The 13,602-nt window shown below is 35.7% G+C and overlaps 2 protein-coding genes across 2 annotated transcripts; one reads left to right on the top strand and one right to left on the bottom strand.

The window, feature by feature from the left end:
- Nucleotides 1–4,109, top strand: LOC128553311 (loricrin-like). Its single transcript, XM_053534444.1, has 4 exons — nt 1–68; nt 3,222–3,408; nt 3,671–3,866; nt 3,982–4,109. Exons 1-4 carry the CDS (start codon nt 1–3, stop codon nt 4,107–4,109), a joined length of 579 nt encoding a protein of 192 aa, XP_053390419.1.
- A 4,497-nt stretch (nt 4,110–8,606) lies between these two features.
- On the bottom strand, nt 8,607–12,515 carry LOC128553310 (uncharacterized; the record flags this gene model as incomplete). Its single annotated transcript, XM_053534443.1, is given in 2 exon segments — nt 8,607–10,265; nt 12,195–12,515. Coding segments are annotated over 2 exon segments (1,681 nt in total), but the record flags the coding sequence as incomplete, so codon positions are not given.
- Nucleotides 12,516–13,602: the final 1,087 nt, after the last annotated feature.

Here is a 13,602-nt window from a genome sequence, read left to right as displayed (position 1 = left end):
ATGGTAGCAGTGGCAGTGGTGGTGGTAGTAAAAGAAGTTATGGTGGTAGTGGTAGTAGACAGCGGCCCGTTGGGGAGAGTACCTGCAAGGCTGCGAGGCTATCACGTGACCCCATGACGTCATCAATGACCGCGCACGAACAATGGGGAGGGTATCTTATGACTGCGCAGGAACAATGGGGCGGTATCCTATGACTGCGCACGATCAATAGGAGCCTCGGAGGCGAGGTTATCACGTTACGCGGAAAAACCCATGCGCCCATTAAAATTCTGGAAAAAAAATCATTTGTTTCACTGCTGCTGAAATTCATATCGTTTGAATGACCTTGAAATTCACTCATGCATGACTGTTTGACCCAACCCACCCCGTTAAAAAAGATGTGAGGCAACGTTCTTAATAAAATAAACCAAACCCCGAGTCAATCCGATATCGAATAAGCGAGATAGAGAGATTTTAATAAATAACCTTCATATTGACGGCCATCTTGGATTTTTCGATCTAGAATTTCTCGAAAACTATGTCTCACGGGTATAGAGTTACATATATCTCTGGAATCGTCTTGATGAGATCTATACGATGGTGGTACTTTTAAACAAATGATTTTTTTTCAGAATTTTAATGGGCGCTTCAGTTTGAACTAATACGGTAATAGAGATTTTACACTAAAATACTTGAAAATTTGTAAAACTAATGAATTCTAATCATTTATCGGGTGTAAAATATTAAGAAATTTTTGATTGCAATATAGATATTGAGCTTTTCTTACAGGTCTCTTTTATTTACAACCCGTGAAGCAACAAAGTTGACCTGACTTCATAAGGTAGTTTATCGTATCTTTGATCTCTCAATAGCCACATAATAACCGATAGTTGAATAGGATACTAGTCGCGTGTCAAAATTGAAATTTACCTATAATTGTCTGGTATTTCAGATATAACGAGAAATAAAAGTTACGTTAAACAAATTTAAAAACATTTTGTCAATGAATTCAATAATATCGTGGTTCTTATATCAATTTATTAAATTGACTTGTTTTTATTTCGAGCTTTTTACTATTGTAACTTAATGTTTATATATACTAATTGGCTTGATTTGCCTCGTTGCTTACAATGTAATTGACACGGGCTGAGATTTCTTAAACAGTCAATGACGGAAAAACGATAAGATCATTAATATTCCGTTACCACTTTGTTATTTGATGCCTCATCGCTTACAATGTAATTGACATGGGTTGGACATAGCAAATCAGCTGAATGAAGTAAAAGACAAGATCAGAATAACAAACAAGAGCACCGCCTTGCGGGTGCTGACGCTCATCTGATTTTTTTTGTGTAATAGAAATATTGTCCTACCCATGATTTTCTAAGTCTAAAAAGGGCCATCATTCTTGCAAAAAGCAGGATAGAGTTATGTTTCTTGATGTACAGTGTCCACTTATGATGGTGAAAAACTGTTGCAAGTTTTAAAGCAATAGCTTTGATAGTTTATGAGAAAAGTTGACTTAAACATAATACTCAACCAAGAAAATGATTTTCTAAGCCCAAAAGGGGCAATAATTATTGCAAAAAGCAGGATGGAGTTATGTTGCTTGCTGTACAGGGTCAGCTTATGATGGTGAACAAGTGTTGCAAGTTTCAAAGCAATAGCTTTGATAGTTTAAGAGAAAAGTTGACCTAAACATAAAACTTAACCAAGAAATCTGATATTTTCTAAGTCCAAAAGGGGCCATAAATCTTGCAAAAAGCAGGACAGAGTTATGTTTCTTGCTATACAGGGTCAACTTATGATGGTGAACAAGTGTTGCAAGTTTTAAAGCAATAGCTTTGATAGTTTAGGATAAAAGCTGACCTAAACATAAAACTTAACCAAGAAAACTGATTTTCTAAGTCCAAAAGGGGCAATAAATCTTGCAAAAAGCAAGATGGAGTTATGTTCTTGATGTACAGGGTCTGCTTATGATGGTGAACAAGTATTCCAAGTTTCAAAGCAATAGCTTTGATAGTTTAGGAGAAAAGTTGACCTAAACATAAAACTTAACCAAGAAATCTGATATTTTCTAAGTACAAAAGGGGCCATAAATCTTGCAAAAAGCAAGATGGAGTTATGTTTCTTGCTATACAGGGTCAGCTTATGATGGTGAACAAGTATTCCAAGTTTCAAAGCAATAGCTTTGATAGTTTAGGAGAAAAGCTGACCTAAACATAAAACTTAACCAGGCAACGCCGACGCAGACGCCGACGCCGACGCCGACACCGACGCCGACGCCGACAACCGCTCAAGTGATGACAATAACTCATCATTTTTTTTCAAAAAATCAGATGAGCTAAAAATGAATTTTAATGTAGAATAGAAAATAGAAAAATAAATAAATATTAAAAACTACAAAGGTCGTTGACTTTTTTCGCCAGTTATAGTTTAGAAGAGATCGTGTTCCGCCTTACCGCACACAGTATAATTGAGACGAATTGAATAGTCAATTGTGAAAAGACCGTGGCCACTTTGTCATTTGATCTCTGGTTATTGTTATATCAATTAATAGGCTAAATTGAATGAATTTGATTGTAATTGATATCTCGTAATATAAAGTGAAATTGGGTGAGGTTTATGTCTATAAAATTCTTTTGTGATAGGACAACAGAAAAAAGATTAGGAATGATTATAGATAAAACAATGAAATATTGACAATGAAAAATAAAACTAGGCTGACAATAAAAAGAATACCGTTATATAATATCCTCTATTGTCTAAAAATAGAGAATCTGGGTGGTAACGGAATATTGGGTGCGGCCGTGACGTCATGGGAAATTCCGATTGACTCACCTAGTCTCTATTGCCATTTTGGAATGTTGGGTGCGGTCGTGACGTAATGGATGACATTCATTGATCTAGGGCATTGACCTGGTCGCCATGTTGTTGCTCGATTGTGTCGTCATGGGTTTTTCCGCGTAACGTGATAACCTCGCCTCCGAGGCTCCTATTGTTCGTGCGCGGTCATAGGATACCGCCCCATTGTTCCTGCGCAGTCATAAGATACCCTCCCCATTGTTCGTGCGCGGTCATTGATGACGTCATGGGGTCACGTGATAGCCTCGCAGCCTCGCAGGCACTCTCCCCAACGGGCCGCTGTCTACTACTGGTGGTAGTGGTAGTGGTGGTGGTAGTGGTAGTGGTGGTGGTAATGGTAGTAGTGGTAGTGGTAGTGGTAGTAATGGTGGTGGTAGTGGTAGTAGTGGTGATGGTCGTAGTATTGGTTGTGGTAGTAGTTGTCGTGGTGGTAGTAGTGGTGGTTGTAGCGGTAGTAGTGGTAGCGGTGGTGGTCGTCGTCGTAGTATTGGTAGTGGTAGTAGTAGTGAAAGTAGTGGTGGTAGTAAAAGTTGTTGTTGTGGTGGTGGTGTTTTATTTGTTTTTGTTTGTTGGGTTTAACGTCGCACCGACACAATTATAGGTCATATGGACACTTTCCAGTTTTGATAGTGGAGGAAGACCCGAGGTGCCCCTGCATGCATTATTTCATCACTGGCGGGCACCTGGGTAGAACCACCGACCTTTCCATAAGCCAGCTGGATGGCTTCCTCACATGAAGAATTCAACGGCCCGAGTGAGGCTCGGACCCATATCGGTGATGGACAAGTGATTTGAAGTCAGCGACCTTGACCACTCGGCCACGGAGGCCCCCGGTGGTAGTAGTGATAGTAGTGATGGTAGTAATGGTAGTAGTGGTGATGGTGGTAGTATTGGTAGTGCTAGTAGCACTGGTTGTGGCAGTAGTAGTAGTGGTGGTGGTTGTAGTGGCAGTGGTGGTGGTAGTAATAGTCGTGGTGGTGGTGGTGGTGGTGAAGGTGGTAGTGGTGATGGTCGTGTTACTGGTAGTGGGGTAGTAGTGTCGTGGTTCTAGTAGTAGTTGTGGAGGTGGTGGTGGTGGTGGTAGTAGTGGCAGTGGTGGTGGTAGTAATAGTGGTGGTGGTGGTGGTGGTGGTGAAGGTGGTAGTGGTGATGGTCGTAGTGACAGTGGTGGTGGTAGTAATAGTGGTAGTGGTGGTGGTGGTGGTGAAGGTGGTAGTGGTGATGGTCGTATTACTGGTAGTGGGGTAGTAGTGTCGTGGTTCTAGTAGTAGTTGTGGTGGTTGTAGTGGTAGTGGTGGTGGTAGTGGTAGTGATGTTGGCGGTCGTAGTATTAGTACTGGTAGTAGTAGTGGTAATAGTGGTAGTGGTGGTTGTAGAGGTAGTGGTTATAGGGGTGATGGTATTATTTGTAGTGGTTGTGGTTGTTGTAGTGGTGGTGGCGTTGAAATAACTTTTTTGTTTTTTCTCTTTTTTATATATCGTGGCCACAAGATAGCTTTTTGCTTTTTTCTTTCTTGTATCTTGTGGCCACGAGTTAACATTTTTGTTTTTTGGTTTTTTTTCTTTTTTATATCTCGTGGCCACGAGATAACTTTTTCGTTTTTTGTTGTTTTTTTCTTCTTTTTTATATCTCGTGGCCACGAGATAGCTTTTTGTTTTTTTTTCTTTTTTATATCTCGTGGCAACGAGATTGTTTTTTGTTTTTTTTTTTCTTTTTTATATCTCGTGGCAACGAGATAGTTTTTTGTTTTTTTCTTTTTTGTATCTCGTGGCCACGAGATAATATAAAAATAAAACTCACACGTCCTCTCTGAGCTTCCGTAGTATCGTAACTACAACGACGGTAGCCGTATGTTTGGAACTGTCCAATATGGCCTCTCCCGAGCTAAAAACGCGAAACGTACCACGTAAGTTTTGCTGATATCGACATTCAAACACAAACCTTTTGCATAAAAATTTATTACGGTTTCAGTTTTCATTCTAACATCTAACTTATTTCATGCAAAAAAGATCAAATATTTCCAGTTTGAATTACAACTGAACGTGGACGGGGATCTTCTTAGCTATTTAACCCATGCTAGTTTTGACACAGGAAGGCAAAGACAAAAAAGAAGAAAATTATCAATAAAGAAAATAAAGATTTTGGTTGTGTTTGAAACACGGCACTAATGGTCGTCAGGGTTGAAACATAGGTGTCGCGTTGAATCGCAAAATTCCCGAAAAACATCTTATTCCTTTCTGAGACAGATATTTTTTGTGAGAGCAATTGACTGTACTTTTAAACGACCCTGTCACTGTGTTGCTGTACAGCTCGGCTCTTTGCTCCGAATATAATAAATTAAATAATTTGTAGAGACATAATTCCGTTTAGTATAAAGGTCCATAATGTCTTGAATGTTTGTCTTCAAAACAGATGAAACAGCTTTCCAAATAAATGTTACGCATACTTACATTCTTAGAAAAACACTTCTTGTAATATTGCACATTAGTCATGAACTGATATAGTTACAGCCATAAAGGGAGGTAATAAAAAACTATAGATTCAATGAAACATTCTAGTATATTCATCAATATTCAAACCTTAGACAAATGTTTAAGAAAGTAATTTCAACAAGAAATTAATGCATTTTATGTTCATAACAAAAACATTATTAGCCTTTAACAATCGAATTAATTCCAGTTGTATTCATTAAAATTCCATATTCTTTTTAATTGTATGTTTAGAATAAATAAAGCAGTTACTTAAATAAGGAATATGCCTACTTAACAGGATTAGGAAAGCAGTACTTTCAAACAGACCCCCAACAGAAGTAAAAGATGGTAGTGCTGACAACTTTTCATGTGTGTTATGTGATTCGGTTTCTAAATTTTACATTTGCCGAGAAACGTCCTCAGTCGTGTTATATAGATATTGCAAGGATGTTATAGGGGTATTACATGGATGTTACTTATGTTACGTGTCTGAGAAGAGGTGTCTATTTGTAGTCAAAATGTTACACATGTTACACCTTGTTTCTTAAAACTGATAGAAGAACGTTATTAGTAGTGTAATATAAATGTAACATGGATGAAAGGATGTTACAGGGGTGTTACATGGATGTTACTTAATGTTACGTGTATCTGAGAAGAGGTGTGCAATTGTAGTCAAAATGTTACACATGTTACACATTGTTTCTTAACATTGGCAATAGAACGCCCTTAGTAGTGCAATACAAATGTAACAAGGATGTTACAGGGGTGTTGAAAGGATGTTACAGGACGTTACATGGATGTTACATGTATGTTACTAATGTAACGTATGTCTGAAAGTTATGACCCTGATATAAGAAGATGACATTTTAAATAAGAGCATTGTGCATATGTGTGTTATTGATTAGCTGATACATAATTTCACATAATGTTACTTGATGTAATGCATGTAACAAATGCAAAGTATATCACCAATGTGGGTCTATTTTATGCCCTATCTCGATTGTTATAATTTGTTAAAAACAAAAATAAGATTTTATTGCTCATTACATACTACGCTGCATATAGTAGTAGATCTACATATATTTTTACCGCGTGTCAAAAAACAAGTGTCGGGCTGAAAATAAGTTGTTTTTACTAACATTTACTTGTCTTTACAGTGGCAGACGTTATGCAGACAAAAAGTACAGTCAATTGTGAAGATCGATATAAATACTTTACTACTGTACTTACAAAATTTGTTTCAGAATACCATTATCAAGTTTGCCATGTCCGATTGTCCAGTAAAAATGTTTAGGTTCAAGGCCATATTTTTTTTTATTTTGTTTTGTGTTTAACAGTTCTCTTTTATCTTTGAAAGTTTTGTTTTTTAAATTAGAACCAGTTACTTGTCAATGAAATAATATTTATATTTTATTTATTTACCTATTATTGTCAGAATTATAGCCGTGTTCATCCAAATATAAAATATAATAAAAAATAGAACTGTTTCTATCGATCTCTTCAACTAACGCATTACACCAAATTAAAAGTACATAATATTTATATTAACGACAGATAATGTTCGGATCCTTTTCGTGAAATTATCGATTTTTCACTTTTCAGGCAATCCAATGGTTTAGTGAAAATTTTAACGAATGTACACGTTATTGTTCTTTATAAGAAGTATAAAAGTAAAGTATAGTTAAGTAATTATTTATTATAATATCAGCCCTCCTGAAAAAATATGACTTAGAAGACACCTGCAGACATTGAAGATCATGATTGTCCGATTCCATTATATAATAGCAGAGTACCAGACAGCAGGAAGGTCTAGTTGTTCCAGCAGACAGGTAGGCTATCTCACCAACCGGCCACTCTTCATTAACAAGACAGGCCTCTGGCGGGGCTCCAACCTTCAACCTACTGATAGCGGTGACAGTGGCCTTATCTATTTTACACCATCGTAGCTCTGTGTTTATATATACGCAATATATGTAAATATCATATATATGTAAAAACGTCTGTATGAAATTAGATTTCCGGGGTTGAAATAGTTCCATTGCAGGCAGAAAAACGGCATGATTAGGACCGGTCTTCAATTTTGTAACTTCAAATCAAAGAATAGCAAAGAATAGCAATAGATTTATTCAGGAACGTCAGCAGGTTTCATTACAATAGAACTTTTGTACGAAAACACGAAATGACGGAAGCTTTCGAATACCATGGAGGTATTTCTACATTACTTTCTGTGCAATAAGGAACTGACAACTTGAAAAACGCTAACAGGAGAACCTGCTAGTTACCTATTGTGATTTGCCAAAAACTAAATGAAAGTTGTGTGGGAATTTTTGTTTGTTTTCTGTATATGCCGCGGTGTATGTGCTATATTGTGTGATTCGACATAATTACAGATAATTACAGTTACAAGTAACTGAAAAAAAATGAATTAAAGTCTAAATCAAGTTATAAATAGGAAACACGCTTGTATAAGGCAACTACTAAATCATACATAAAACGCATGTCACAGATGAGTATAATCACTTATTGTTTTTATTAATTTTGCCCAGGAGTTTATTTACTTTATGACAGTCTATATGTGCATTTTTTACTGTTCTACATGTGTCATTTAAATAAATTCAGATACTGCTCAAAATCATATCATAAGTCCCGAGTATGTTGAACAGCAACACCAGCAATCAAAGGGCCGCTGTCCAGCTTTTAGAAAAAGCTATAACATTTGAAAATTATAAAATGCTGCGTACGTAATATTACATGGCGACTGAATAATTTTCAGTTAATTTCGCATATGCTTATACATATAATGCAATAATGGCCGTTAGAGGAAGGTCTGTTGTCCAGCTTTGTGATATCTTTAAAAGTAACTGCATTCTTTTACCTAAACAAGGCTGTATGAAGATTTAAAACCAAAACCACAAAGTATCAAATCAAAGTTTATACAGTCAAACCTGCTTAAGAGACCACCTGTATTAAGCAAAAACCCGTGTTATAATAACATTAATTTTAGGTCCCTCTATAGAAAATTTCAGATTGAATATGTATTAAAAGACCACCTGTCTCATGAGACCACGATTTTGCTCTCCCTTAAGTGGTCTCTTAAAACAGGTTTCACTGTAATATGAAAGAGAAGTCAAACCATATTATTTATATTATTAAGGAGACATATATCCGTCAAAAACAATGACGGTATAATATTTCAGAATAAAACAAAGAATATCTGTATAATTCTATAAGAAATTCAGTCACAAAATACCTATTTTTATTCCAATGTTTACAAAAAGAAATGATCAAGTTACACAGTTCAGTCATACTACGGGTATTTGATTATAAACAAATTTGTAGTTGTAAAAGATTGCACCATGCTGACAGAAGACTTCTTTTTAACAGTTCCCAAATATATTTTATGAACTTAAATACTTATCAAATCAGACTATTAAACAAGTATATCTGAATTAAATACCGTATGATAACGTGTTGGAACAAACAAGACCTGAAAACATATCCAAATGATCGATAACTACTGTTGTCTCCATGTTATATACAAATGTATTTGTATCTGTAATTTGTCAAATTAATCCAAGGACGTCCTTGATTAATCGTACATTTCAAGAATGTTAATACTGTCATTATAAATTTCACGTGCAAGAATTAAACAATTTCTTTGGTTGACATAACAGAGCGAAAAAACATACAATAAGTCTGTTTCTTTCGTTGACAGTTCTCCTTGACATTTCCCGTCACCACTAAACATCACGAAATTCTTGGAGTTATATCCAGACAGGAAGACAGTGCCATCAGCAGATACACATACACCAATGCAGTTCTTCAGTCTTCCGTCCCGCAGTTCACTTTTCACCGTTCCATCTCTTCCTAAACAGACGGCTCCATCACTTCCATCTGTTACAATAACAGTCACTCCTCTGACAGACATACGTTTTGGAGACGATTTAAATATACTTTGTCCATTCACGATTTTGTTGATAGACTTCAGTAGTGTTCCTGATGTATTGTACACGTTGACACTACTTTCATTAGATACCCAAAGCTCCCCAGCTAAATACGCCATTCCACAACAACTAACCCCTGCTACAGATATATTTCTCAAAACAGACAATATCTGACCAACTGATATGAACTGAACCGTGTCGTTAGACAATTTTACTGCAATTTCATTCTTAGCAGTACAACAGATGGCCGTAGGATTGAAAGTTACATCAAATGCGTCCTTTATACTAAAATTTGTATCAAGCCTCTTTATTTTCCTGTTACTGTAGTCAGTCAGAACAACGGTACCATCCTGAAGCAGACATAGATCAATTATATAACAAGTTTTATTGTCATTCCGCATTCTGACATTAAGCTCTTTCTTCGCTTTTATCTTGTATTGCCTCGGTGTAATCTGTTTCTGGTTTTCACTCAATGACTCCACACGTCCTAAATCAGTGACAGTCGTTAAAATGCTTCTCAGGTCTGCATTTTCTGTAAAACGAGCAATTCTAGTTCCCTCTGACTCACTTTCTTCAAACAATTCCTTTGCATCTTTCACAGTCCTTTCTATCAGTTTTATTTGAACAAACTGTTGTCTAGCATCCACTCTATTTACAGTTTGCAATATACCTTTCGATTTGTCGACTTCTGTTATTGTATTAGCCATCAAGCTGATTTCAGATTCCAGTTTGCCATTTACTTCTGAACATGTCTTGTTCAAACTTTCAACTGCTTCTCTTTTCAATTTCCCGATATATTCTACTATAGTGTTTTCTATATCCTGAATATTATGGAGAATATCGCTTCTTTGTACTTCAAGAGAAGCGACGTTTTTCTGTTTCTTCTTGTTTGCAGCTACTAACTGGTCGTGAACAGCTTTAGTTTCAAATTGTAAACGCTGTATGTCATTCTGTTGGACAAGAGATGTCGTAATATCGTCTATGCTCTTAACATTCTCACAAGCCCTGGAAAATTAGATGCAGAATGGGTTTTTTTAATGAAAACTAATGAATGTAATAACTATATAAAAAGCAAGAATGTCCAGTAAACAATTTCATTAGCCTAATTTATTCAATTAAAACCAAAAAGGTAACAATATACTGTCGTCGTATAGTGAGAATGACAGTTGCCACCGGTTCCATAATATATAATTTCGTCTAAATATGCATCTGTTAAATTTTGATTATCTGGGACAATCCATGGTACGTATTACTATTGAGTATTAAGACACTAGCTTATATAAACTTACAACATAATCAAGAAATGTTTATGGCACAATTATAAAGAATAACTTCACAGAAAGGTAAATTGTTTCTGCTTATGAAATGAATCGGTACAAATGGAAGTAATTACAAACTAATAGTGTCATTTCGAATGTAGTCAGAGAATTAATATTACCCTGGTAACCATCTACTGTGTTACTATTTTAATTAATACATGTAACGTGCCTACATATTTGATATAATATTGAAGCAAATTTAATGATATCATATTGCCCGACAAACGGATTTAGGACGAACACTTAAAAGCATTCCCTGCCTACAAAAAACTCTTTTTTTCAAAATGGATGTCAGTTTCGTGCCAGTGTCTCATTTCTGGCTGAAATTATATAGCTAAATCAGTTAACATATATATAACAGTAAAAGTACATCATTTCCAATAGTAATTATTGATCGAAATCGATGTAGCAATTTTAAGTAACAATGACCTTGACTCAAGCAACATTGGTCTCCAGTCAATATACTGGTAACAATACTGCATTCCTTACTTACCTCAATAAAAAAATCATTAAAGTAAATCATTCTTCTATATTTGGAAACGTTGACCTTGACCCAAGCTACAACCACAAACCTTGATTTCTATATAAACTACATGTATTTTACCACTTATGGTCTATCCATCTTATTCTCAACTGAAGGTATCGAGCAAAAGCCAGATTGTCACCTTGGCTTTAGCAACACTAAATGTAAATGAACCTTAGTCTCCATGTAAACTATATAAATTCTGTCCTCTATGTAATATCTCATTCCTCACTCAAATTATTGGTGACTTTTTTCTATTTTAGTGACCGTGACATTAGCCTCGAAAATACCCTATGCAGTAAACCCTATAGGTTCAGCAGACCTAAATGTTATTCCCTATTCTATATAAAACTGACAATGTTCACAGAGCTCAACACATAGTTACACACATTCTGAGAATTTATTCTTCTGTCATTTTGAAGAATTATCCAAAAGAAAAAATAACATAAAATGATCATAGTAACGTGGTATTACTATTTCTTAAAACTATGTTTTATTTCAGTAAGTACAGCCTTGTTTCTCGTTATTTTTTCTACCAGAAATAGATCCACAATGATGTTTAAAAGAGACCTAGCCTGAATTCATACCACTGTGGCCACCTCAAAAAAAATATTAGTGTTTAATAAGCTGTCCGTCATTATCAACTAGACCAGATGACTCCCGCATTAGTTCCAATAGTATTGTAAAGCCTTAAGGATGTTCGTTGACAGATTTGAGCATTTTCTGGTGACCTAGTTTGTGCATATAACCCCAAAGAAAAGAATTTTGTGTTCCTTCTCTGAAGGAAAGCCGCAAGGACATGTCCTTTATATCAATTAACTTTTCAAGTTTTATTCCACTCGCAAGATGATAAATGGTTCTAACATTTTTCTAAAACACCTACATAAGTAATTGGACTAAAGCTTGGAAGAAATATGTCACCATTCCAATCTTATCAAAAGTTATTTTTGAAGAAAAGAAAGGACAGCAAGTACACGCCTGCAAGGTAAAATGTTTTTAAAACAATCAGCTGCGAATATTTATACGCATAAAAGCAGCACTTCTGTGTGAAACGGATTTGTTGCAATTGCCTCGGATTGCAGTCAAACATACCTGTGCTCTATGGCTATACACTTTGCACAATAGACCATGTCATGTGTTCCACAAAACATCTCGATGTCTCGATCTGGATGGTATCGACATTTTGTTGTCATGGCAACCATAGACGCATTCTTGGCGTCTTCCCTATCCAACAACTTGTGAGATTTCGAAGCCGCATTTCTTCTATGACATCTAGCACATGTTGTACAGAGATACTGGTTGCATTCTACACAGAATTTGACAGCTTCTTCTCTGATATCATCTTCCCCACAGGGCGTACAGACTAACTCAAAGTCAGCATCCGACCCATCTTTTATAGATGTGAAGTCACCTCTGTCAGCCATATTTCAATTGACTGTACCCATCCCTTCAATAAAATGAATATTAAAAACATTTACTGCTGTCATTTTGTTACTTCAGCTCTACTCCCTACCTGTAGGCCTTTAGAAAATATTGAAATTGCTGAGGCAGTAAACAGTAAGAGAGGGCGTGGTCGTTTTGAATAAAGCATCAATTACGCTATAAACCCGAAATACTCTTAAGATAACGAATTTATAATATCACTGATGACACATATGACAAATCTTATTCAAGATATTGTTTTGTTCAATCAATAAAAATGATAAAGTATGCACCAATTATTTTTTTCCGTTTTCGATTTCCACAAACATGTAGTCCGCTAATCTATATAGGATATACTGACGTAGCCTTGTTTCGTGATTGTCACTCCTGCTAAAAATGTTGGTAAACTTGTTATCAGCCGGCCACACATTAACTAAACACGAGATATCACATATCATTGTTAAACTCAGTTTATAGTGTTAAATGTTATTATTACACCCCAAATGTAAAATTTGAAAACTCTTTAAAATCAATATAAAATACGGAAAGGTGTGTAATATTTGGTTAAATGTTTCTTTGATATACTATAGTATATACATGTATTATAAATTGGCACTGTGCCACAAACCATGGAACCTATTCTAAAATCAGCACACTAGAAGTAAACATTTAGGGTAAATTTATTATTAATTGCTTTGTGTGTATCAAGAGTTTCCAATGTGGATTGAACGAATTTCAGTAGAGTCAATATATAAAAAACAAAAACTTGTACAATCTCATTTTCTGAAAACTGGTTCGAAATACGGAGTACACTGTACATTATGCTGCTTATTCTTATTAGACGTAAAATTACATGATAAACTTTTGCAAAATGCTAAAATGAAAAAAGACACACTTACCCTTAGGTAGCAGATGGCGGTTTTTTCTAGTACTTCGGACTTCCGAGCGATGTGGCCAAGTCAGACGGCTTCCGATATCTTACGAGATGCAGACCTGAAAATAAAAAGATACCGGTTTACATCTTACTTGAAAAAGAAATAAAATACATAGTAAACTTCATACAAAGCATAGATTTTTA

Source organism: Mercenaria mercenaria, unplaced genomic scaffold (genome assembly GCF_021730395.1).
Source record: "Mercenaria mercenaria strain notata unplaced genomic scaffold, MADL_Memer_1 contig_3700, whole genome shotgun sequence".
Classification (NCBI taxonomy): Eukaryota; Metazoa; Mollusca; class Bivalvia; order Venerida; family Veneridae; genus Mercenaria; species Mercenaria mercenaria.
The sequence above is the reverse complement of the archived record's forward strand: the minus strand, read 5'-3'. Positions and strand labels throughout refer to the sequence as shown.

Excerpts from the sequence above, each read along its gene's own strand:
- LOC128553311 (XM_053534444.1), top strand. The coding sequence starts at position 1 with ATGGTAGCAGTGGCAGTGGTGGTGGTAGTAAAAGAAGTTATGGTGGTA. Across the intron at positions 69-3,221 it reads GTGGTAGTAGACAGCGGCCC|TGGTAGTAGTGGTGATGGTC; the intron begins GTTGGGGAGAGT and ends TGGTGGTGGTAG. Across the intron at positions 3,409-3,670 it reads GTGGTGTTTTATTTGTTTTT|GCCCCCGGTGGTAGTAGTGA; the intron begins GTTTGTTGGGTT and ends TCGGCCACGGAG.